The 26,592-nt window shown below is 45.5% G+C and overlaps 1 protein-coding gene across 1 annotated transcript in view; it reads right to left on the reverse strand.

Moving 5' to 3' along the window:
* Positions 1 to 21,684, reverse strand: part of LOC122543390 (Golgi reassembly-stacking protein 2-like) — a 69,731-nt gene extending 48,047 nt beyond the window's left edge. The window contains exons 1-2 of the mRNA XM_043682075.2: positions 21,499 to 21,684; positions 2,285 to 2,365 (exon numbers count right to left, since the gene is read on the reverse strand). Coding sequence (XP_043538010.1) covers positions 2,285 to 2,365; positions 21,499 to 21,561 — 144 coding nt within the window. The 5' untranslated portion in view covers positions 21,562 to 21,684. The remainder of the gene's footprint in view (positions 1 to 2,284; positions 2,366 to 21,498) is intronic.
* Positions 21,685 to 26,592: the final 4,908 nt, after the last annotated feature.

Consider the following 26,592-nt stretch of genomic DNA (forward strand, 5'->3'; position numbering starts at 1 on the left):
ACTTGTACAAGGTTATTATTAAAATTCACTTGTGGGGCGTGAGCTTTGCTGACTGAGCCAGCATTTATTATCCATCCCTAGTTGCCCTCGAGTAGATGGTGGTAAGCAGCCACCTTGACCCACTGCAGCCACAGGCTGTAGGAAGACCCACATACTGTTAGGAGAGAATTCCAGGGCTTTGACCGCGTGACACTGAAGGAACAGCAATATATTTCCAAGTCAGGATGGTGACTGCAACTTGCAGGAGGTGGTGTTCCCATGGATCTGCTGCCCTTGTCCTTCAAATGGAAGCAGTCATGGGTTTGGAAGGTGCTGTGGCAAATATCTGCAGTATATCCTGCACATGGTACACACTGCTGCTACTGATTGTTGGTGGTAGAGGGAGTGGATGTTTTCCCTGGATGGTGTCAAGCTTCTTGAGTGTTGCTCATCTAGGCAAGTAAGGAGTATTCCATCACACGCCTGACTTGCACCTCATTGATGGTGGACAGGCTTTGGGGAATCAGAAGGTGCAGGACTCCTCACCCCAGACTGCTTTTGTAATGACTGTGTTGATATGGCGATTCCAGTTTCTGTTCAATGGTAACCCGCAATATGCTCATAGTGGGGGATTCAGTGATGTAATGCCATTAATTTACATAAATGATTTGGATGCGAGCATAAGAGTTAGTAAGTTTGCAGATGACATCAAAATTGGAGGTGCAGTGGACAGCAAAGAGGGTTACCTCAGATTACAACAAGATCTTGACCAGATGGGCCAATGGGCTGAGAAGTGGCAGATGGAGTTTAATCTAGATAAATGCGAGGTGCTGTATTTTGGGAAAGCAAATCTTAGCAGGACTTATACACTTAATGGTAAGGTCCGAGGGAGGGTTGCTGAACAGAGATCTTGGAGTGCAAGTTCATTTCTCCTTGAAAGTGGAGTTGCAGGTAGATAGGATAGTGAAGGAGGCATTTGGTATACTTTCCTTTATTGGTCAGAGTATTGAGTACAGGAGTTGAGAGGTCATGTTGCAGCTGTACAGGACATTGGTTAGGCCACTGTTGGAATATTGTGTGCAATTCTGGTCTCCTTCGGAGAGATGTTGCGAAACTCGAAAGGGTTCAGAAAAGATTTACAAGGATGTTGCCAGGGTTGGAGAATCTGAGCTATAGGGACAGGCTGAACAGGCTGGGGCTGTTTTCCCTGGAACGTCGGAGGCTGAGGGGTGACCTTATAGCGGTTTACAAAATTATGAGGGGCATGGATGGGGTAAATAGGCAGAGTCTTTTCCCTGGGGTCGGGGAGTCCAGAACTCGAGGGCATAGGTTTAAGGTGAGAGGAGAAAGATATAAAAGAGATCTACAGGGCAACTCTTTCACACAGAAGGTGGTATATGTGTGGAATGAGCTGCCAGAGGAAGTGGTGGAGGCTGGTACAATTGCAACATTTAAGAGGTATTTGGATGGGTATATGAATAGGAAGTGTTTGGAGGGATCTGGGCCGGGTGCTGGCTGGTGGAACTAGATTGGGTTGGGATATCTGGTTGGCATGGACAGGTTGGACCGAAGGGTCTATTTCCGTGCTGTACATCTCTATGACTCAGACTCTAAATGCCAAGGATGGCGGTTAGATTGTCTCTTATTGGTGACAGTCATTGACTTGCATTTGTGTGGTGCAAAGTGATTTCAGCAGATACACTCAAATGAATGTAACCTTGCCACTGCCTGCTCTTCTAAACCAATTTTAATCCAGTACCATTGGCTCCTGCATTGCTGAGTTCAGCCCCACTGACAAAGTGAAAATCAGCACAGGCAGGAGCAGTTTATTACTTTTGCACTGTGGCAGAAATAGGGTGTCATTGATGTTTAAGAGATTTGATCGCAAGGTTATGGCAGGCCAAGGTGCACAGAGCTCCAGTCACAGAGGCAGCAGCCACAAGAGACAGCAAAGCAGCTGGATTTAAGGATCCCCAAAGACAGTTGACGATGCAATGAACAGTACTGCTTATGCTGGAGATACATCAGGAAGCTGGTAGCAAATTGATAAGCTGCAGTGCTACCTAGCTTGGAAAATGGAGATCAATTAAACGAATTGGTAAATTTAACACAGACGGAAAATAACAGAATAAAACAGTCGCAGAAAACAAGGATTAATCAACAAGAAGGTTATTATTTTTGTATGGGTTTCCCCCTTTCTAAAGCAAAGGCTGACAACAGCCAACGTCACTACTGACACAAAGCTTTAACTATAAACTAATACAGACAAGAGACAAATGTTGAAACGTTAAGAATATAAACTCACCAGCCTTGTATCACCAGCTGAAATGATAAAGTCAAAGAACGGTTCTAGACCAGCCCAGTAACCTGGGGAGTTCTCCTGCACCTGCTCACAGAGACAAAACATTGCATCATAAACAAATGACCAGGCTCCTTGACATTTGAAGATGTGAATTGAAATAAGCAGAACATTGGAGGTACTTTTCCCTTTGTATATATATATTCTCATTTCAAGAACATACACTTACTTGTTCACATTTCAGATCAGCTAATGGTTTTTACAGGCCTGACCATGACAAAATTCAAAAAAGTGTACAAGCAGCTCCCAATGTTCCACCTCTCCTCGGTTTAGTATGAACATAGTCGGGAGGCCAATTCACCCCAGTCTTCAGTCATTTATAGAGCTTGTGGCTGATCTGCAACTTTTTGCCTCATATTGCTAAATACTTTTGGCTATCATTATCAATTTCATATTTTAAACTAACCAACAATAGCTGTTTGTCTAAAGGAATGTTTCTTCATTTTAGTTATGAAAGGTAACTTTTTTTTTAAAAAAAGCATTACACCTTCTAGTCCCAGATTCACCAACTACAGGAAGTAGTTTCTTCCATTCTATTCCCTTTGCTCCCATTAATATAGTGAAAATTTTGATCAAACCATCCTTTAACCTTCTAAATTATTGGGAACAGTTTATTTAATAAAAAACAGCGTGTTTGCTCTCTCCTTGCAGTTTGACACTTAGAATCCAGTGGAAGCACCAACTCCTGAAAAGGCAGAGTTCAGGCAGGCCAATCTTATTAAATGAGGAGAAAGTGAGGTCTGCAGATGCTGGAGATCAGAGCTGAAAATGTGTTGCTGGAAAAGCGCAGCAGGTCAGGCAGCATCCAGGGAACAGGAGAATCGACGTTTCGGGCATAAGCCCTTCTTCATTCCGGAAGAAGGGCTTATGCCCGAAACGTCGATTCTCCTGTTCCCTGGATGCTGCCTGACCTGCTGCGCTTTTCCAGCAACACATTTTCAGCTCCAATCTTATTAAATCTCAAGTTTACTCTGGGGCTGCAACCTGCAAAATGACACAACATCTCACCAGTAAGAATATTTTGGCAGCTCACATTTGCTGTAGAGAATCTTCAACAGATAGTACAGGTGTTTATATCACAACACTAAGTTTCTGGGCCCAGACCCGACAACCATGAACAGTGAGGAAGGCAAAGTCATGATTAACATTTGAGAAATTAAGACTTGATTGGCTGAAGACTGTTCAACTTCAGTTAACTAGACCAAAGTAAAATTGAAATGATTTAAGTGGATTGTTTGCTACAGTAAGAACTAGTTGAGTTTGAGATGGGCTTAAGTTGCATCTGGCAAAAAGGGGGGGGGGGGAATCCTGTGGTGCAGTGGTGCTGCCCCTCTCTTTGCACCAGGAGGCCCAGGTTCAAGTTCTAGTTTCTTCAGGTGTGTAATAACATCTCCGAACAGGTGGATTATAAAATCCATCTAAACCACATTGCACCCATGTAAACGCTTCCATCAAGAGGATTACAGAAAGCACTTACTTTTAAAATAGTCTTGCTGACCACGTTATTATGAAATTTATAGCACAGAAAACAGAGTGCTCAGCCCAACTGGTTTGTACTGGCATTTAAGATTCACTTCCCTGCCTACGTCATTTCATCCTGTCAATATAGCCTATTCCTTTCTCACTCATTTGCTTATCTAGCCTCTCAATAAAAAGTCTCTCTAGTATTTACCTCAACAACGTGGTAGCAGGTTAAATATTGTAATTACTGTCTGGGTACAGAGGCTCCTTTTAGCTATCTTCCACTCACAGCTCCAAATTTTAACATCTCCCCCAGTTTCCCAACCATCAGTAACTCCCTTTAATCATCTTACATGGAAGTACACAGCCCACTACTTTCACACTAAAATGAAATGGGAACAGTATTAAGGTCATAAACATTATACTTTGATTCACTTGCCAGTTACATAGATGAAGACCAGTCCAAGACAACTAGTGAGTAACATCTTCCAAGAAAGCGCCAATAATTTAGTGTTAGAATTTGTCCCACAATGCTAGCCTGCGAAAAATCAAACAACTCAAAAAGGTGTTTTGAGGGGGAAACAGGTCTCTGGCACAGAGTCTGTCCCTGTTGCTCAGAAGGGAAAGGGGGGGGCTGGGTGGAGCAGAGCATTAGTCATTGGGGACTCCGTAGTTAAGGGGACAGGTAGGAGGTTCTGTGGGAACCGAGAGAGACTCTCTGTTGGCGTGTTGCCTCCCAGGTGCCAGGGTTCACTAATGTCTCTGTTCGGGTTTTCGGGATTCTCGAGGGGGAGGGGGAGGGGGAGCAGCCCCAAGTCATGGTCCACATAGGTACTACGACGTAGATAGGAAAAGAGATGGGGATTTAAGCAGAAAGTCAGGGAGCTAGGGTGGAAGCTTAGTGCTAGAACAAACAAACAGTTGTTATCTCTGATTTGTTACCCATGCCACATGCTCACGAGGCGAGGAGTTGGGAGAGAGAGGAGTTGAACATGTGGTTACAGGGATGGTACAGGAGGGTGGATTTTGGATGCCTGGATAATTGGGGCTCATTCTGGGGTAGGTGGGACCTCTACAAACAGGATGGTCTACACCTGAACCAGAGAGGTATCAATATCCGGGGGGGGGGGGGGGGGGATTTGCTAATGCTCTTGAGTAGGGTTAAACTAATTCAGCAGGGGGATGGGAACCTAAAAATTGTAGTTCTAGTGTCTAGGAGAGTGAGAGTAGCGAGTTCAGAAGTAAAAGGTTCAAGGTTGCAAGAGCTCACCGGCAAGCGGGAAGGTGGTTTGAAGGGTGCCTACTTCAAAGCCAGGAGCATCCGGAATAAGGTGGGTGAACTTGAAGTCTGGGTTGGTACGTAGGACTTCAATGTTGTGGCCATTTCAGAGACATGGGGAGAGCAGGGACAGGAATAGTTGTTGAAGGTTCCAGGATTGAGATGTTTCAATAAGAGCAGAGAAGATAGTAAAAGAGAGGGAGGTGTGGCATTGTTAGTCAAGGACAGTATTACGGTGGCAGAAAGGACGTTTGAGGACTTGTCTACTGAGGTAGTATAGGCTGAGGTTAGAAACAGGAAAGGAGAGGAGAGGACACCCTGTTGGGAGTTTTCTATCGGCCTCCGAATAGATCCAGAGATGTAGAGGAAAGGATAGCAAAGATGATTCTGGATAGGAGTGAAAGTAACAGAGTAGTTGTTATGGGGGACTTGATAACTTTCCAAATGTTGACTGGAAATACTATAGGAGAAAGTGAGGACTGCAGATGCTGGAGATCAGAGCTGAAAAATGTGTTGCTGGAAAAGCGCATGTCAGGCAGAATCAAAGGAACAGGAGAATCGACATTTCGGGCATAAGCCCTTCTTCAGGAATGAGGAGGGTGTGCCAAGCAGGCTAAGATAAAAGGTAGGGAGGAGGGACTTGGGGGAGGGGCATTAGGAATGTGACAGGTGGAAGGAGGTTAAGGTGAAGGTGATAGGCTGGAGAGGGGCTGGGGGCAGAGAGATCGGGAAGATGATTGCAGGTCAAGAAGGCGGTGCTGAGTCCGAGGGTTGGGACTGAGATGGGGGGGGGGGGGGGGGGGGAATGAGGAAGCTGGAGAAATCTGCATTCATCCCTTGTGGTTGGAGGGTTCCTAGGCGGAAGATGAGGCGCTTGGAAATATTATAGTTCTAGTACTTTCGATGAGTCAGGTTTTTGTCCAGTGTGTGCAGGATGGTTTCCTGACAGTATGTCGACAGGCCAAAAAAGGGCAAGGCCACATTGGCTGTGGTACTGAGTAATGAACCAGACCAGGTGTTAGATTTGGAGGTAGGTGAGCACTTTGGCGATAGTGACCACAATTCGGTTATGTTTACTTTAGTGTGGAAAGGGATAGGTTTATACCACAGGACAAAGTTATAGCTGGGGGAAAGGCAATTATGAAGTGATGGCAGGATTTAGGATGCACAGGATGGGGAAGGAAACTGCAGGGGATGGGCACAATTGAAATGTGGAGCTTATTCAAGGAACAGCTACTGCATGTCCTTGATAAGTATGTACCTGTCAGGCAGGGAGGAAGTGGTCGAGTGAAGGAGCCGTGGTTTACTAAAGACGTTGAATCTCTTGTCAAGAGGAAGAAGGCGGCTTATGTTAGGATGAGACGTGAAGGCTCAGTTAGGGTGCTTGAGAGTTACAAGTTAGCCAGGAAGGGACCCAAAGAGCGTGCTCAGGGGAGCCAGAAGGGGACATGAGAAGTCATTGGCAGATAGCTTTAGGGTTTTTCTTGATCCTTTCTATAGGTAGATCAGGAACAAAAGAATGACTAAGAGTAGGGTTAGGGCCAATCAAGGATAGTAGTGGGAAGTTGTGCGTGGAGTCTGAGGAGATAGGGGAAGCGCTAAATATATATTTTTCATCAGTATTCACACTGGAAAGAGACAATGTTGCCGAGGAGAATACTGAGATACAGGCTACTAGACGAGACGGGATTAATCTTGACTCTAATCTCCAGCATCTGCAGTACCCACTTCTGCCTAGCTGGGATTGAGGTTCACAAGGAGGAGGTGTTAACAATTCTGGAAAGTGTGAAAATAGATAAATCCCCTGGACCACTTGGGATTTATCCTAAGATTTTCTGGGAAGTCAGGGAGGAGATTGCAGAGCCTTTGGCTTTGATCTTTAGACCATCATTGTCTCCAGGAACAGTGCCAGAAGACTGGAGGATAGCAAATGTTATTCCCTTGTTCAAGAAGGGGAGTACAGATAACACTGGTAATTATAGACCAGTGAGCCTTACTTCAGGTGTGGATAAAGTGTTGGAAAAGGTTATAAGCGATAGGATTTATAATCATTTGAAAAAGGAATTAAGCGGATCAGGGATAATCAACACAGTTTTGTGAAGGGTAGGCCGTGCCTCACAAACCTTATTCAGTTCTTTGAGATGGTGACCAAACAGGTGGATGAGCGTAAAGCAGTTGATGTGGTATATATGGATTTCAGTAAGGCATTTGATCAGGTTCCCCATGGTAGGCTATTGCACAAAATACAGAGGCATAGGATTGAGGGTGATGTGGCAGTTTGGATCAGAATTAGCTAGGTGAAAGAAGACAGAGGGCGGTGGTTGATGGGAAATGTTCATCCTGGAGTTCAGTTATGAGCGGTGTACCACAAGGATCTGTTTTGGGGCCACTGCTATTTGTCATTTTTATAAATGACCTAGATGAGGGCATAGAAGGATGGGTTAGTAAATTTGCGAATGACACTAAGGTTAGGGGGGTTGTGGACAGTGTGGAAAGATATTGCAGGTTACAAAGGGAAATAGATAAGCTGCAGAGCTAGGCTGAGAGGTGGCAAATGGAATTTAATGCAGAAAAGGGTGAGGTGATTCACTTTGGAAGAAGAAAACAGGAATACGGAGTACTGGGGTCATGGTAAGATTCTTGGTAGTGTAGTTAAGCAAAGAGATCTCTGTGTCCACATACATAGATCCCTGAAAGTTGCCACCCAGGTTGATAGGGTTGTTAAGGAAGCATACGGGTGTTTAGGTTTTATTGATAGAGGGATTGGAGTTTCGGAACCACGAGGTCACGCTGCAGCTGTACAAAACTCTGGTGCAGCCGCACTTGGAGTATTGCGTACAGTTCTGGTCACCACATTATGGGAAGGATGTGGAAGCTTTGGAAAGGGTGCAGAGGAGATTTACTAGGATGTTGCCCTGGTATGGAGGATAGGCCTTAAGAGGAAAGGCTGAGGGACTTGAAGCTGTTTTCATTAGAGAGAAGGTGGTTGAGAGGTGACTTAAAGAGAGACATACAAGATAATCAGAGGATTAGATAGAGTGGACAGCAAGAGCCTTTTTCCTCAGATGGTAATGGCTAGCACAAGGGGACATCGCTTTAAATGGAGGGGTGATAGATATACGACAGATGTCAGAGGTAGTTTCTTTACTCGGAATAGTAGTGGTGTGGAACAGCCTGCCTGCTTCAGTAGTAGACTCACTATCTTGAAGGGCATTTAAATGGTCATTGGATAAACATATGGATGAAAATGGAATTGTGCAGGATAGATGGGCTTCACACTGGTTCTACAGGTCAGCGCAACATCGAGGGCCGAAGGGCCTGTTCTGCGCTGTAATGTTCTAAACCTTTTCCCTCTCAACTTAAACCTATGCCTTCTAGTTTTGGACTCCCCTACCGTGGGGGGGGGGGGGGGGGGGGGGGGGGGGGGGGAGGAGGAAAACCTGGTCTATTCACATATTCATGCCCCTCATGATTTTACATACCTCTAAGGTCACCCCTCAGCCTCCAATAGAGCCTATTCAGCCTCTCCTGGCAACAGTCTTGTAAATTTTTCTGTACCCTTTCAAGTTTCACAACGTCTTTCCTACAGCAGAGAGACCAGAATTGAACACAGTATTCCAAATGTGGCCCCATTGTCTTGTACAGCCACAACATAACGTTCCAACTCCTATGTTCAATGCACTGACCAGTAAAGGCCAGGTTTGGGGCCGGATATTTCATGTGTGTTGTGTAACAATTTAAGTGACTGTTCAGTGGAAACCAGCCTTCAGATGGATACAGGTCCACTGCATAATTCAAAAAGCACCAGTCATCAAGCGGAGCTTACTGCGCTCTCAGTTTAGGAAAAGCCGGAGACTACAGCAGAGCACAAAAAGCAAAAAGCAAGAAAATTGAAGAAGCGAAACGCAAGATAGATTAGAGCAGGCACTGAATGAGACTTTATTATTCTTGCTTCTCTAGCATTCATGTAGTTTAAAAAGGAGCAGACTGAGCCTGCTCTGTCATTCAATGTGACTGATCTTGGGATTTCCAACTTCACTGTTCCACCTACTTCCCACATCCCTCGATTCCCCACGACAACATTATTTAAGGCTGAGAAATTTTTGTTCAACCGTGGAGCATTCATAACCCTCTGCGGTACAGGATTCTAAAACTTCACAACCCTTTCCTGAAGACATTTCTCATGCTCATCCTAAATGAATGAATGTTTGAGTTCCCAGCAAAGGGGAATGGTCCTTTTACTAGCCATCTTATTAAGCCTCGTCAGAATCTATGATTCAGTAAGATAAGCCCATTAAGGTGGTGACTTGTCAATGCAAACTATAAAAGAAGTAATTGGTTACTCTTCGGAGGGTTGGTGTGGACGTGTTGGGCCGAAAGAAAAAAAAAACATGCATTGCTTGCAGCTCAGGTCCATTGATTCCTTTAATAGCTAAGTAACTGAGGAAATGCGCAACAGCATGGGCCAGCTAAGTTCTCAGGGAAAACATGATAAAGACAGGGCTTTAATCTTAAAAAAATATTGTGGTTGCTAGAAATCAAAGAAGATTTTTTTTAAAAACTGGAACACTCAGGGCTGAGTATATGAGTGTAAAAAAATTGCAGGATATGGGGTAAAAACAATGACTGCAGATGCTGGAAACCAGATTCTGGATCAGTGGTGCTGGAAGAGCACAGCAATTCAGGCAGCATCCGAGGAGCTTCGAAATCGACGTTTCGGGCAAAAGCCCTTCATCAGGAATAAAGGCAGAGAGCCTGAAGCGTGGAGAGATAAGCTAGAGGAGGGTGGGGGTGGGGATAGAGTAGCATAGAGTACAATAGGTCAGTGGGGAGGAGATGAAGGTGATAGGTCAGGGAGGAGAGGGTGAAGTGGATAGGTGGAAAAGGAGCTGGGCAGGTCGGACAAGTCAAGGGGATCGTGTTGCTGGAGGTTAGAAACGAGGATGAGGTGGGGGAAGGGGAAATGAGGAAGCTGTTGAAATCCACATTGATGCCCTGGGGTTGAAGTGTTCCGAGGCGGAAGATGAGGCGTTCTTCTTCCATGCGTCTGGTGGTGAGGGAGCGGCGGTGGAGGAGGCCCAGGACCTCCATGTCCTCGGCAGAGTGGGAGGGGGAGTTGAAATGTTGAGCCCACGGGGCGGTTTGGTTGATTGGTGCGAGTGTCTCGGAGATGTTCCCTAAAGCGCTCTGCTAGGAGGCGTCCAGTCTCCCCAATGTAGAGGAGACCGCATCAGGAGCAACGGATACAATAGATGATATGAGTGGATGTGCAGGTAAAACTTTGATGGATGTGGAAGGCTCCTTTAGGGCCTTGGATGGAGGTGAGGGAGGAGGTGTGGGCACAGGTTTTACAGTTCCTGCGGTGGCAGGGGAAAGTGCCAGGATGGGAGGGTGGGTCGTAGGGGGGCGTGGACCTGACCAGGTAGTCACGGAGGGAACGGTCTTTGCGGAAGGCGGAGAGGGGTGGGGAGGGAAATATATCCCTGGTGGTGGGGTCTGTTTGGAGGTGGCGGAAATGTCGGCGGATGATTTGGTTTATGCGAAGGTTGGTAGGGTGGAACGTGAGCACCAGGGGCGTTCTGTCCTTGTTGCGGTTGGAGGGGTTAGGTCTGAGGGCAGAGGTGCGGGATGTGGACGAGATGCATTGGAGGGCATCTTTAACCATGTGGGAAGGGAAATTGCGGTCTCTAAAGAAGGAGGCCATCTGGTGTGTTCTATGGTGGAACTGCTCCTCCTGGGAGCAGATACGGCGGAGGCTGAGGAATTGGGAATACGGGATGGCATTTTTGCAAGAGATAGGGTGGGAAGAGGTGTAATCCAGGTAGCTGTGGAAGTCGGTGGGTTTGTAGAAAATGTCAGCGTCAAGTCGGTCATCACTGATGGAGATGGAGAGGTCCAGGAAGGGGAGGGAGGTGTCAGAGATGGTCCAGGTAAATTTAAGGTCAGGGTGGAATGTGTTGGTGAAGTTGATGAATTGCTCAACCTCCTCGCGGGAGCACGAGGTGGCGCCAATGCAGTCATCAATGTAGCGGAGGAAGAAGTGGGGAGTGGTGCCGGTGTTGTGCTGTTGTGCTCTCGGCAATAAATGTTGGGCAAGTCAGCGAAGCCCATATCCAGAATCTGGTTTCCAGCATCTGCAGTCATTGTTTTTACCTTTTGCTTCCTAAACTCAAACCAGCAGAAAATTGCTACAAAGTGTTGATACTTAATGGCAAGATCCTGGGGAATGTTCCTAAACAAAGAGACCTTGGAGTGCAGGTTCAGAGTTCCTTGAAAGTAGAGCCGCAGGTAGATAGGATAGTCAAGGCGGCATTTGGTATGCGTTGCTTTATTGGTCAGAACATTGAGTATCGGAGTTGGGAGGTCATGTTGCGGCTGTACAGGACATTGGTTAGGCCACTGTTGGAATATTGCGTGCAATTCTGGTCTCCTTCCTATCAGAAGGATGTTGTGAAACTTGAAAGGATTCAGAAAAGATTTACAAGGATGTTGCCAGGGAGAGGCTGAACAGGCTGGGGCTGTTTTCCCTGGAGCGTCGAAGGCTGAGGGGTGACCTTATAGAGGTTTATAAAATCGTGAGGGGCATGGATAGGGTAAATAGACAAAGTCTTTTCCCTGAGGTGGGGGGAGTCCAGAGCTAGAGGGTATAGGTGTAGGATAAGAGGGGAAAAATATAAAAGGGACTTATGGGGCATCTTTTTCACGCAGAGGGTGGTGTGTGTGTGGAATGAGCTGCAGAGGAAGTGGTGGAGGCTGGTACAATTACAACATTTAAAAGGCACCTGGATGGGTATATGAATAGGAAGGGGTTAGAGGGATATGGGCCAGGTGCTGGTAAATAGGACTAGATTAGGTTAGGATATCTGGTCAGCATGGATGAGTTGGACCAAAGGATCTGTTTCCGTGCTGTACTTCTATATGACTGCCGATATTAGGTAACTGCAATCACAAATTCCTTCAAATCAACGACAGTAAAGGTCACGAGTTAGGAAGGTGCTGTTGAAGCAGCCTTGGAATGTTGTTGCAGTGCGGCTTGTAGACAGCACAGCACATGGCTAGGATTTGGAATGCACAGGGTGTGTGGTGGAGGCTGATTCAGTCCAGACCTTTAATAAAGAACTGGATAATTATTTGAAATACAAGACTACAGGGAAATGGAACTAAATGAGTTTATCTTCCAGTGAGCTAGCACAGATGTGATAGGTCAAATGGACTCCTTACCTAATCCAAATGGAGTGAGAAAGCTGGTGCACAAACAGCACCATCCCAAAACAGGATGTGATATCAAGCCCAAAAACTATCACACAGTTACTCTTTCAAGATTAAAGGGCCCACACTTCAGTTGTGACTCTGAGTATGATCTACACTTCCAAGTAAAAGAAAATAGCTGTGCCCTCTACCCATGCAGAGAAGCAATCCACTATATGGAGTGAAAAAAAAGAATGAGAGATAAATAAAGAAAATATAAAGATTACTTAATACCTTTCACAACCTCAAAACACTTTACAGTCAATGAAAGCCTTTTGAATGTATCACTGTTGGAAATGTGGAGATAGTCAATTTGTGAACAGCAAGCTCCCACAAACAGAAATGAGATCACAAACAGATAATGTTTGAGGGATATACACTGCCTACCTCTGGCATGAGTGCCAGTCTGGATTTCTGGGCTCTCGTCTCTGGACTGGAATGTGATTGCGCAACATTCTGATTCAGAGCCAAATCTGCCACCCACCAAGTGACAGCTGGCACCCTGCCAGCTTGCGGTCAAATGGGAAATAACCACTCAGGAGATACAATTGGATCCCAGTAGCTCCAATTCACCTGGACTCAGAGGAAGGTCTGAATCACAGTCTTAACACCACAGAGGAAAGCCACTTTTTCAACTTGATTAGCTCAGGGAGCCAATACTGCAGAGCTCACTGTTGCCTATCCCCTCTCAGATAGAAAGTCTGTTCGTGCCTCAGGACAGTACTGTAGACTACAAGTGCTTTCTTCTCCCTCCTCAGCACCTAACAAGAGAGAAACAAATCCGCACAGGAAAACTCCACTTGGCACTTTGCCTGGGGTGGGTTACTTCCAAGCTCAGGAGAGCTTGGAAACAAATCAAGTTCACAGTTTTGGCAAGTTTAACCCTCAAGCTCCAGTCTGCCATCAGGTCACAGCACATCCTCACTGTAACTTCTGCAGCGCTGGGTCAGCTGGTGCTTGCTGCAGCTCTATTAAACTGTTTCTGAAAATTTTATGTCTTTAAAAAGATTCATTACTCAAAGTTCTATTAAAAAGGGTTGTAACATCCTCTTGTACAAGTGTATGTAAAACATTTGTCCCGCCATTTAACAATTCCTTGCAATGGTAAAAGTGCTCCTGTCCGCTCTACACAATGACTGCATTGTGCTGCAGCAGGTCACAATAATCCAACAGGAAGTTTTTCCACAGCATGCTCCCACGCACAGTGGCTGAATTAACGATATACTGAACTGAGACAGTTCTATATTTACAGTTAAACAGCAGTATATTAAGTCATTAAAATATCTCATCAGTACTTTACAACACAAATCACCACAAAAGTGCAATGTTGCCAAACAAGGTGCTCCTTTTGCCAAATGATTGATATTCAATGGATCTGTGTTATTGGGAATTTAAGAGAAAAATGTCTGCACTTCAGAAGTAGAGTACCCTTCATCACAACTCATTCTCAACAACAACCTGAACTGACAGTTGGGATTTCAGCTTGACATGAGGGACAGCAATTTAATCTATGCAGCACTCCCACACAACAACATTGACAGCACAGGGAATTCAAAAGGAGCAAAGTAGTAAAAGGGAGAGAAATGAGGGAACTTGTTAGAAAGTATGATTCCACAACTTGACAAACGTTTTTCTGAAAGAAGAATGGTGGTAAAGTAAATGTTTGAGCAGAATTCAAATGTGCAATTGAAAGCTCTACTGCAGTTGGTGACAGAGAAGACAGGGAGGAAGCAAACCAACCCAGAGTGCGTATTCAGGAACATGTGGCACGGTGGCACAGTGGTTAGCACTGCTGCCTCGCAGCGCCAGAGACCCGGGTTCAATTCCCGCCTCAGGCGACTGACTGTGTGGAGTTTGCATATTCTCCCCGTGTCTGCGTGGGTTTCCTCCGGGTACTCCGGTTTCCTCCCACAGTCCAAAAGATGTGCAGGTCAGGTGAATTGGCCATGCTAAATTGCCCGTAGTGTTAGGTAAGGGGTAAATGTAGGGGTATGGGTGTGTTGCGCTTCGGCAGGTCGGTGTGTAATGTAATCTAATCTAATCTAAAAATCTAATTGCATAAGTAGTGTTGAGCATGGCACTGCAGTATTTAAAGCCAGGAAGGATTTGTGTCTATAGACTGGGGGACCAGCCAGGCAGTGAAAGTCAGCAGGGATGGGATTGGGAGCAGCATGGATCATCACGTAAGATAGGATCCCAAGCAGCACAGCTCTGGATGAATCAGTCTTGATAGAAGATGGAGCCTGTGAAACAGCTGCCAAGAATATTGGATAAAAAGTGTTAATGAATTTAGGAATGATTGAACTAAGAAAGGAAATTGATTGCTCAGGAGGCAGACCAGGTCAAGAGGGAAGGAAGTGAATCTAGTCAACACTGGAAAACAAAAAGGGCAAACATTCCTAGGAGATAGGAACTGGAAGGGAGGACAGTGGAGTTGAAGTGGACAGATAGCAGAGCAAATCACCTCAAGATGAGGAATGCTATGAATTTCTTTATGCAATATAAAAAGGTTAATCAGTTTAAAAAAAAGACATTTGAGGTTACCCATATTTTCCAGTACGATCCTGTACAAACAGGACGTTGCGCGAGACAACAAGACAATACTGCTCGAGGTGATCAAACAAGAGAACCTGGATGCATAACTGGTTCAATGACTGACTGCACAAATTATGTATCCTACAATCAGAGGTTGCAAAGGTGATTGCTGTAACCGGGTAAAAGCTAGTGGTGAGACATAGAAAGTGGAGACAGGTGCCAAAACAGAGGAAAGGCAACTTTTCGTTAGATCAGCAAAGCAAGCAAAGTCACTTTAGACAGTGTGTTAAGGAGTTGCGTCAATTAAGATTAGATCCTCAAAGTCTAGAATCAGATTTGAAAAATCAAGCACCTGAGCCTGGGGTGATTCTTTCACAGAGAGCTGAGTTGACACATGAAAATGTACTCTCGTGCTATACTTTCTTGTGAAACAGTGAAGTATAGGCCTGCTTCAAGTGTTTTATCTTATGCCAAAAGTAAACTGACGGCATTTAAACTAGAAACCCAACACTAAGAAACTTACAATGGCAAGCATTCAAAAGGCTTTCAGCTTTGTGTATGCAGAGTCAAAAAAGTCAACTCTGAAATCTGTTGTCAAAGCTTTCACCTACTGAAATAAAGGCTCAAATGACTTAAGAAAGTAATTCTATCAATGTGCAAATAGGATCTACTTGATACCTATTTCAGCAAGATGATGATGGTACAGTGCAATGTTACTGGACTAGTAAATCAGAGGCCCAGACCAATAGTATGGGGACATGAGTTCCAATTATGGAGTCAGAGTCGTACAGCACAGAAACAGAGCCTTCAGTCCAACTCATCCATGCAGACCAGATATCCTAAATTACTCTGGTCCCAGTTGCCAGCATTTGGCCCATATCCCTCTACACCCTTCCCATGCGTGAGAGAGTGTGAGAGAGTGTGAGAGAGTGTGAGAGAGTGTGAGAGAGTGTGAGAGAGTGTGAGAGAGTGTGAGAGAGTGTGAGAGAGTGTGAGAGAGTGTGAGAGAGTGTGAGAGAGATATATCCTCAAGATTTTAAGCTTTTAAAAGGTCATCCCTCAGCCTCCAACTCTCCAGAATAATAGCCCCAGTCTATTCAACCTCTCCCTATAGCTCAAACCCTCATCCTGGCAACATCTTGTAAATCTTATCTGAACCCTTTCAAGGTTCACAACTTCCTTCTTATAGCAGGCAGACCAGAATTGAATGCAGTATCCCAAAAATGGCCTCACCAATGTCCTGTACACTTGCAACATGACATCCCAACTTCTTTACTCAATACACTAACCAATAAAGGCAAGCGTTCCAAACGCCTTCTTCACTACCCTGTCTAACTGCAATTCAAATCCGAATCCTATCATTGGAGGTTCAAATCCTACAACAGCAGCAAATCTAAATTTATAGTTAATAAAACTTGGAAATGAAAACTAGTCTCGGTCTCAGCAAACGATCAATTGTTGCAGAAGCCCATCTGGTTCACTAAATGCCTTTTGGGAAGGATACCTGACATTTTTAATGTGGTCAAGCCTACACATAACCTCAGACCCATAGTAACATGATTGACTTTTAACTACCCTCTGAAACGGGCTAGCAAGCCACTCAGTTTAAGGACAATCAACAAACACCAGCCTTGTCAGTGATAGTTATAATTTCCTCCCCTCTACTCTTGCAGGGAGCTATGCAACCCCAATTCCCCCATTCACAGGGTCTTTAACAGCAAAACCAAGTTGCTACAAATTGCCATCAATGTAACTACGGACTCTGATCCCACAAGGAAAAAAAAGGCTTCCACTGGTAGCTCAGTTCGCAATTAGCGGGCACAGATTAAAGATGAAACTTTTTTTAAAATAAATAAAGCATGTTGGGTTATAATTGGAAATTATATGGGTGAAAATTAGGCAAATATGCATAACTTTCCAAAGAGAGTGGCATACACATAAAAAGGTGTATTTTGAAGGGCTGTGGGGAAAAAAGCTGACCAACGGACAGCTTTGAGACAGCTGGTAAATACATGATGCACTTAGTACTGTACTATAGGAATCTATGATTACATAAACACTATTTTTGTAGCTCCAGTATATTTTAGATAGTGAGGAGCAGAAATAAAGTCATTAAATTCATTTTCCTTTCATAAATATCTTTCCCTGGAATGAAGCCAACATTAATGGATCAACATTAGCAGGATGTCAGGATCATTCCATCTATTTAGGACAAAAATAGAGGCATTGCTTGAGGCCTTTTACAAGGAGTTACTCTGCAGGAGCAAGAGCAACCACAAAACTAACCTAGTCATTTTACCACAAACATTAAAATGCAATAATTTTAAAAAGGGACATCAGTTGTTAAAGCATTTGGCAATATTAAATGACATAATTAACTACTAATTGCATCTGTATGCTTCTAAATCATAGATACCAAGAAGAAACACTATCATACACACTGCTGAGTCCAGCATTTTGAACCAGAGAGCTTTTCAGGCAAAGTTGATTGGTAACCACATTGTGCGTAAAATAACAGCATCATTGAACAACTCAAAAACGAGAGACAGACAAGGCTGGGGGGTGGAATCATGCCTTGAACACAGAAATTACTTTGTTGAAAAGAAACAAAAACGTTCATGATTAGCTCAGTATAATAGAATACAGTTGTAGCGGAGATAGAAGGGATGAATTATACATGCATGGTATAAAGGAACATAGGAGTTATTGGGCTTGTAGTCCAGAGATGTGGATTTACAATCAAGGGACAGGAATTCCAACCCTGCCCTGCCAGTTGGGACATTTAAATCAATTCAAAATTTACTAACGGAATTCAAAAGAGAAAAACTAGTTGCAGTACTCTCAACCAAACTGCAGAATGATTGTTAAAAATGCATCTGGTTCACAAATGTTCTGTCGCCAAGCTAGCCAACTGAGCTAAGATTATCTCAGTAATTGCTATTAAAGATATAGGCATACAAACAAGAAGAAAACTGATTAGATACAGATTGGACATCAGGCAATTAGTGGTTGAAATTTTGGAAATTTCAAGACTGCTTCTTAGAATCTCTAATGTGGAAGCAGGCCATTCAGCCCAGAGTCCACACCAATTCTCCAAAGAGCATCTCATCCAAACACACCACCCGACCCAATCTCAGTAAACCCTGGATTTCCCAAGGCCAATCCACCCTAACCTGCACACCCCTGGGCACTATGGGACAATTTCCCATGGCCAATCCACCTAACCTGCACACCCCCTGGGCACAATGGGACAATTTAGCATGGCCAATCTAGGCAACATCAAAGGAGCAGGAGAATCAACGTTTCGGGCATAAGCCCTTCTTCAGGAATGAGGAGGGTGTGCCAAGCAGACTAAGATAAAAGATAGGGAGGAGGGACTTGGGGGAGGGGCGTTGGGAATGAGATAGGTGGAAGGAGGTTAAGGTGAGGGTGATAGGCTGGAGAGGGGTTGGGGGCGGAGAGGTCGGGAAAAAGGTTGCAGGTCAAGAAGGCGGTGCTGAGTCTGAGGGTTGGGACTGAGAAAAGGTGGGTGGGGTGGTAGGGGAAATGAGGAAGGTGGAGAAATCTGCATTCATCCCTTGTGGTTGGAGGGTTCCTAAGCAGAAGATGAGGTGCTCTTCCTCCAGGCGTCGTGTTGCCATGGTCTGGCGATGGAGGCGGCCAAGGACCTGCATGTCCTTGGCGGAGTGGGAGGAGGAGTTAGTGTTCAGCCACGGGGCGATTGGGTTGGTTGGTGCAGGTGTCCCAGAGGTGTTCTCTGAAACGTTCCGCAAGTAGGCGGCCTGTCTCCCCAAAGTATAGGAGGCCACATCAGGTGCAGCAGATGCAATAAAATGATGTGTGTGGAGGTGCAGGTGAATATGTGATGGATATGAAAAGATCCCTTGGGGCCTTGGAGGGAAGTGAGGGCGCAAGTTTTGCATTTCTTGCGGTTGCAGGGGAAAGTGCTGGGAGTGGAGGTTGGGTTGGTGGGGGGTGTGGAGCTGACGAGGAAGTCGCGGAGGGAGTGGTCTTTCCGGAACGCTGATAAGGGAGGGGAGGGAAATATATCCTTGGTGGTGGGGTCTGTTTGGAGGTGGCGGAAATGACGAAGGATGATACAATGTATCTGGAGGTTGGTGGGGTGGTAGGTGAGGACCAGTGGCGTTCTGTCCTGGTGGCAATTGGAGGGGCGGGACTCAAGGATGGAGGTGCGGGAAGTGGAGGAGATGCGGTGGAGAGCGTCGTCGACCACGTCTGAGGGGAAATTGCGGTCTTTGAAGAAGGAGGCCATCTGGGCTGTTCGGTATTGGAATTGGTCCTTCTGGGAGCAGATGCGGCGGAGGCGAAGGAATTGGGAATATGGGATGGCGTTTTTACAGGGGGCAGGGTGGGAGGAGGTGTAGTCGAGGTAGTTGTGGGAGTCGGTCGGTTTATAATAAACGTCCGTGTTGAGTCGGTCGTCCGAGATAGAAATGGAGAGGTCTAGGAAGGGGAGGGAGGAGTCTGAGACGGTACAGGTAAATTTGAGGTCGGGGTGGAAAGTGTTACCTTCCCCTGCAACCACAAGAAATGCAAAACTTGCACTCACACCTCCCCACTCACTTCCCTCCAAGGCCCCAAGGGATCCTTCCATATTCATCACATATTCACCTGCACCTCCACACACACCATTTACTGCATCCGCTGCACCCGATGTGGCCTCCTATACATTGGGGAGACAGGCCACCTACTTGGGGAACGTTTCAGAGAACACCTCTGGGACACCTGCACCAACCAACTCAATCGCCCCGTGGCTGAACACCAACTCCCCCTCCCACTCCTCCAAGGACATGCAGGTCCTTGGTCTCCTCCATCGCCAGACCATGGCAACACGACACCTGGAGGAAGAGCGCCTCATCTTCTGCTTAGGAACCCTCAAACCACAAGGGATGAATGCAGATTTCTCCACCTTCCTTATTTCCCCTCCCCCCACCTTTTCTCAGTCCCAACCCTCAAACTCAGCACCACCTTCTTGACCTGCAATCTTTTTCCCGACCTCTCCGCCCCCAACCCCTCTCCAGCCTATCACCCTCACCTTAACCTCCTTCCACCTATCGCATTCCCAACACCTCTCCCCCAAGTCCCCCCTCCCTACCTTTTATCTTAGCCTGCTTGGCACACCCTCCTCATTCCTGAAGGGCTTATGCCCGAAACATCGATTCTCCTGTTCCTATGATGCTGCATGACCTGCTGCGCTTTTCCAGCAACACATTTTTCAGCTCTGATCTCCAGCATCTGCAGTCTTCACTTTCTCCTAGCATGGCCGATCCCTGAGTTGGATGGGACAATTTAGCATGACCAATCCGTCCTAACCTGCACATCCCTGGGCACTATGGGACAATTTAGCATGGCCAATCCGCCCTAACCTGCACATCCCTGGGCACTATGGGACAATTACCCATGGCCAATCCACCCTAACCTGCACATCCCTGGGCACTATGGGACAATTTAGCATGGTCAATCCACCCTAACCTACACATCCCTGGGCACTATGGGACAATTTAGCATGGCCAATCCGCCCTAACCTGCACATCCCTGGGCACTATGGGACAATTACCCATGGCCAATCCACCCTAACCTGCACATCCCTGGGCACTATGGGACAATTACCCATGGCCAATCCACCCTAACCTGCACATCCCTGGGCACTATGGGACAATTTAGCATGGCCAATCCACCCTAACCTGCACATCCCTGCACACTATTGGACAATTACCCATGGCCAATCCACCCTAACCTGCACATCCCTGAGCACTATGGGACAATTTAGCATGGTCAATCCACCCTAACCTACACATCCCTGGGCACTATGGGACAATTACCCATGGCCAATCCACCCTAACCTGCACATCCCTGCACACTATGGGACAATTACCCATGGCCAATCCACCCTAACCTGTACATCCCTGGGCACTATGGGACAATTTAGCACGGTCAATCCACCCTAACCTACACATCCCTGGACACTATGGGACAATTTAGCATGGCCAATCCACCCTAACCTGCACATCCCTGGGCACTATGGGACAATTTAGCATGGCCAATCCACCCTAACCTGCACATCCCTGGGCACTATGGGACAATTTAGCACGGCCAATCCACCCTAACCTGCACATCCCTGGACACTATGGGACAATTTCCCATGGCCAATCCACCCTAACCTGCACATCTTTCAACTGTGGGACGAAGCCAGAGCATCCGGAGGAAACTCGGGCAGACACTGGGAGAATGTGCAAACTCCACAGTCGCCCGAGGGTGCGTTCCTGTCCCCAGTTCTGTGAGGCAGCAGATGCGAACCACTGAGCCACCAAGAAAGCTCAAAACAAATCCAAGTGCGAGAATAAAAGATAACATTCGGCGGCCCATTCATTCCTTTCAGCAGTACCAGCCCGCCCCCATCATACAAAAAAAATCCCAACCTGCCCACCGTGGAGACCCTCGGCAGGAAAAGTCTCCGTTACTCGTCGTGCAAAGACGGCAAGAACCCACTTCACGCCCGCTTTAAAACAAAGACATACAACCAGATCGGCTGGATCATAGGGGAAGGCCGACTAGGCCTCACACCCCGGCTTCAGGTTCCTCGGCGACCCCCGCCCGATCCAGCCCTCACACCTACCCGAAGAACGTGGAAACCTTCAGTCCTGCCGCCGGGGAGGGCCGCGCTCTGAGAACTTCCCATTAGCGCCTCTTTCAATCCCGACTCTTGGACAAGGAATTAGGGCAAGACCGAGAAACGGTCAACTTTTAATTCGGGAGAAGGATAGCTATGGTAGGAGAGAAGACAAGCGGTCCCACGAGGGGAGGGAAAAAAAATCGATCGACCCCGCCCCTAGCAACAGAAGCTTACAGACAGCCGTTTTCACCAATCGGCTGTCAGCTGCCGGGCGTCCCATCGCTTCATTGGTCCACAGTGAAAAGGCAGGACACGTTAGTAGCTTAGCAACCTGCAATGATTGACGACAGGGTAACCATTGAGTTGTTCTAAATCCCAATGGAAGGCGTCAGGTCGACAAGGCTTGATTGGATCTGGAGTGCTCCAAGGATCAGCGCTCGGACCTTTCACTTAGGTAAAAACAAGGAGTGCAGATGCTGGAAACCAGAGTCTAGATTAGAGTGGTGCTGGAAAAGCACAGCAGGTCAGGCTGCTCCTCGGATGCTGCCTGACTTGCTGTGCTATTTCAGCCCCTTTCCTTTCACTTGACGAGTAATTGAGAAAGACCCCCTCTTCATTAAATTCTTCCTTGTGCGTTTGGGGCTCTCTGTGCCACCCTCAAAGTGGCTGCAGTAAGAAAAAGACCATGGCACACTTCCTTTCTGAAATATGCCTGAATGAAGGTTTGGAGAAAGATGAGTGATGAGGCTCAATAACAGCCTCTGTGCACTACAGGCAGTTCCCTGGGTCACCCACAGAGATAAACACCAACTATTGATGGAAGACTATCAGCTCAGTGGAAAACATTCTTCCAGTGCTTAGAGTTGATCATAGCTTAGTGTTACATACTGGCATGATTCAAGGTCCAGGACTACCTGTGAGAGATACATGGCAACCACTACAAAGGCATAGTGGAGAAAGGCCATTGTCTCTCAAGTTTTTCAGACTCAATACACCAAGGAGCTGGTAACTTAAGAACCCCTTGGACTAGATACTTGTCATCAAATATAGCAAATGTGACACATCTTGCAATTGTATTGAGGCATCTGAGAGTGTAACATATTCTATTGAATATTTTGGACCTTTCATAATGCCTGATTTTGAATGTTTTGCAATGTATGTTTACAACACTCATGAATAAAGTATATTTTTGGAAAAATAAGTAAGAAAAAGCTAAGAAGAGCCAGGAGGAGACATGAGAAGTCTTTGGCAGGTAGGATCAAGGAAAACCTTAAAGCTTTCTATAGCTATGTCTGGAATAAAAGAATGACTAGAGTAACATTGGGGCCTGTCAAAGACAGGGGTGGGAAGTTGTGCGAGGAGTCCGAGGAAATAGGAGAGGTGCTAAATGAATATTTTTTGTCAATATTCACACTGGAAAAAGACAGTGGGGGAGATTACTGAGATTCATGTGATTAGACTAGGCGGGATTGAGGTTCATAAGGAGGAGATGTTAGCAATTCTGGAAAGTATGAAAACAGATACGTCCCCTGGGCTGGATGGGATTTATCCTAGGATTCTCTGGGAAGCTAGGGAGGAGATTGCAGGCCTTTGGCTTTGATCTCTATGTCATAATTGTCTACAGGAATAGTACCAGAAGACTGGAGGATAGTAACTGTTATCCCCTTGCTCAAGAAGGGAAGTACAAATAACCCTGGTAATTATAGACCTTTGAGCCTAACATCAGTTGTGGGTAAAGTGTTGGAAAGGATTGTGACAGATAGGATTTATAATCATCTAGAAAGGAATAATTTGATTAGGGATAGTCAGCTCGGTTTTGCCTCGGGTAGGTTGTGCCTCACAAACCTTATTGAGTTTTTTGAGAAGGTGAGCAAACAGGTGGATGAGGGTAAAGTGGTTGATGTGGTGTATGTGGATTTCAGTAAAGCATTTGATAAAGTTCCCCACGGTAGGCTATTGCTGAAAATACAATGGCAGGTGATTGAGGGTGATTTAGATCAGAAATAAGAAGACATAGGGTAGTGGTTGATGGGAAATGTTCATCCTGCAGTTCAGTTACTAGTGGTGTACCTAAGGATCTATTTTGGGGCCACTGCTGTTTGTCATTTTTATAAATGACCTAGATGATGGCATAGAAGGATGGGTTAGTAAATTTGCAGATGACACTAAAGCTGGTGGAGTTATGGACAGTGCGGAAAGATGTTGCACGTTACAGAGGGACATAGATAAGCTGCAGAGCTAGACTGAGTGGTGGCAAATGGAGTTTAATGTGGAAGAGTGTGAGGTGATTCACTTTGGAAAGTGTAACAGGAATACAGAGTACTGGGCTAATGGTAAGATTCTTGGCAGTGTAGATGAGCAGAGAGATCTCTGTGTCCACATACATAGATCCCTGAAAGTTGTCACCCAGGTTGATAGGGTTGTTAAGAAGGCGTATGGTGTGTTAGATTTTATTGGTAGAGGGATTGAGTTCATGCTGCAGCTGTACAAAACTCTGCTGCGGCCACACTTGGAGTATTGCGTACAGTTCTGGTCACTGCATTATAGCAAGGATATGAAAACATTGGAAAGGGTGCAGAGGAGATATCCTAGGATGTTGCCTGGTATGGAGGGTAAGTCTTATGAGGAAAAGCTGAGGACTTGAGGCTGTTTTCATTCAAGAAGGTTAAGAGGTGACTTCATAGAGACGTACAAGATGATCAGAGGATTAGATCGGGTGGACAGTGAGAGCCTTTTTCCTTGGATGGCTAGCACGAGGGGACAAAGCTTTAAACTGAGGGATGATAGATATAGGACAGATGTCAGAGGTAGGTTCTTTCCTCAGAGAGTCGTAAGGGCGTAGAGTGCCCTGCCTGTAACAAGAGTAGACTCGACAACTTTAAGGGCATTTAAATAGTCATTAGATAAACATATGGATGAAAATGGAATAGTGTAGGTTAGATGGGCTTCAGATCGGATTCACAGGTCAGTGCAACATCGAGGGCCGAAGGGCTTGTACTGAGCTGTAATGTTCCATGTTCTATCCCATCTCCCAATGCCACAATCCCATGAAAGTGAATGTGCAATGGAACTAGAGAGAAAAACACAAATAAGATATGGAACAAATAGCCTATGACTACAATCCAGCCCAAGCCCCTGCTTTGTAAACCTCATAAAGAAACGATTCAGAGGGCGATTGGATAAACATATGGATGAAAATGGAATAGTGTAAAATAGATGGCTTCAGATTGGTTTCACAGGTCGGTGCAACATCGAGGGCCGAATGACCTGTAGTGCACTGTAATGTTCTATGTTCTAAATTCAACATGGATTTTCATATAAAATACAGTGTGTAGGAGACATTTAATTTTTGTTCTGTAAATTAAAACAACCTGTTTTGTCCTGTATTGTAATTATTTGTATCCTGAAATGCTGATAATTCTGTTATTATCCTGTTATTATTTTAGACTTTGTTTTATTTTAATCGCCTATAACTATTTTATGAATTCTAATTATTTGTTTTATTTGTATCATCATAATTTGGCACCTGTTGCCATGATGATTGTTCAGTAATCCAATGATCTATCTAGCTGTCTGATCTGGGTTGCTCAGTGGTTAGCACTGCTGCCTCAGGGTACCAGGGACCCGGGTTCAATTCTGCCCTTGAGCGACTGCCTGTGTGAAGTTTGTGCATTCTCTCCATCTCTGTGTGGGTTTCGTCCCATGGTCCAAAGATTAAGGTTAAGTGGACCGGCCATGGGAAATGTGAGGTTACAGGGATAGCGTAGGGGTGTGTGTGTGGGTGGGGTGCTCTTTGGAGGGTCAGGATGGACCAAATGGCCTGCTTCTACACTGTAGGGATTCTATATTAATAAATTTAAATTGGATTGTGTTTGCTGATAATATAAAGTTAGGTGGAGGATTCTTGTGCTGTGGTGGTGTCCTTTCCTCTGGGCCAGAAAACCCAAGGTTTAGGTCTCACCCATTCCAGAGCTGTATCAAAATGCACCTGAACAGGTTGGCGTAATGATACATGCATAATTAGATAGGAAACTAAGTTGTAAAGAGAATGCATAGAAATGTTGATAGGCAAGAACATGGAAAATGGAATACAATGTGACAAGCATAACAACAAGTATAAAAGCAGTATGTTTTTGAGAGTGAGAGATTAAGAAAAGTTGGTATTCAGAGAAACCTGGATCTCCTTGTGTCACAGAAAGATAATAAACAAGTACTACAGGCGATTGAAAAGACAAATGTTAGCTTCACCATTATTACACAGAGATGGGAGTATAAGAATGAAGAACTCTTCCTGCAATCACAGGCATTGTGAAGCCATACCTGGAGAACAGTGAGCAGCTTGGGTTGTGTGAACTATGAAAAGATATACTAACCTGAAGAAAGAGCAATGAAGATACACTGGATTGATTCTTGAAATGAGAGGATTATTCTGTAAGGAGAAATTGTGTAGACTGGGTTTTAGAAGATTGGAATTTAGAAGATTGAGAGGTAATTTCATTTTTTCCTCTTCATTCATTCTTGGGATGTAAGCATTGCTGGCAAGTTCATAATTTATTACCCGTCCCTAATTGCCCCTTAGGAAAGTGGTGAGTGATGAGTTGACTCGTTGAACCACTGCAGTCCTTTGGGTGTAGGTATATCCACACTACTGTTAGGGAGGGAGTCTGAGGATTTTGGCCCAGTGACACTGAAGGAATGGCAATATATTTCTAAGTCAGGATGGTGAGTAGCTTGGAGGGGAACTTGCAGGGGGTGGTGTTCCCATGTATCTGCTGCTCTTGTCCTTCAAGATGGAACTGGTCATGGGTTTGGAAGATGTTGATGAAGGAGCCATTGCAATGAATATTTAAGCTGGTGGATGAGCTACTTTGACCTGGGTGGTGCTGTGCTGCTTGAGTGGTGTTAGAGCTGTACTGGTCCACGTAAGTAGAGATTATTGCATCACACTCCTGACTTGTATCTTGTAGGTTGGACAGGCTTTGGGGAGTCAGGAGTTGAGTTACTCATTGCAGTATTCCTAGCCTCTGACCTGCACTTGTAGCCACATTATTTATAGAGCTGCTCCAGTTCTGTTTCTGGTCAGTGGTAACTCCTAGG

Source organism: Chiloscyllium plagiosum, unplaced genomic scaffold (genome assembly GCF_037043375.1).
Source record: "Chiloscyllium plagiosum isolate Xiang-an unplaced genomic scaffold, Cpla_swu_hap1 HiC_scaffold_53X, whole genome shotgun sequence".
Classification (NCBI taxonomy): Eukaryota; Metazoa; Chordata; class Chondrichthyes; order Orectolobiformes; family Hemiscylliidae; genus Chiloscyllium; species Chiloscyllium plagiosum.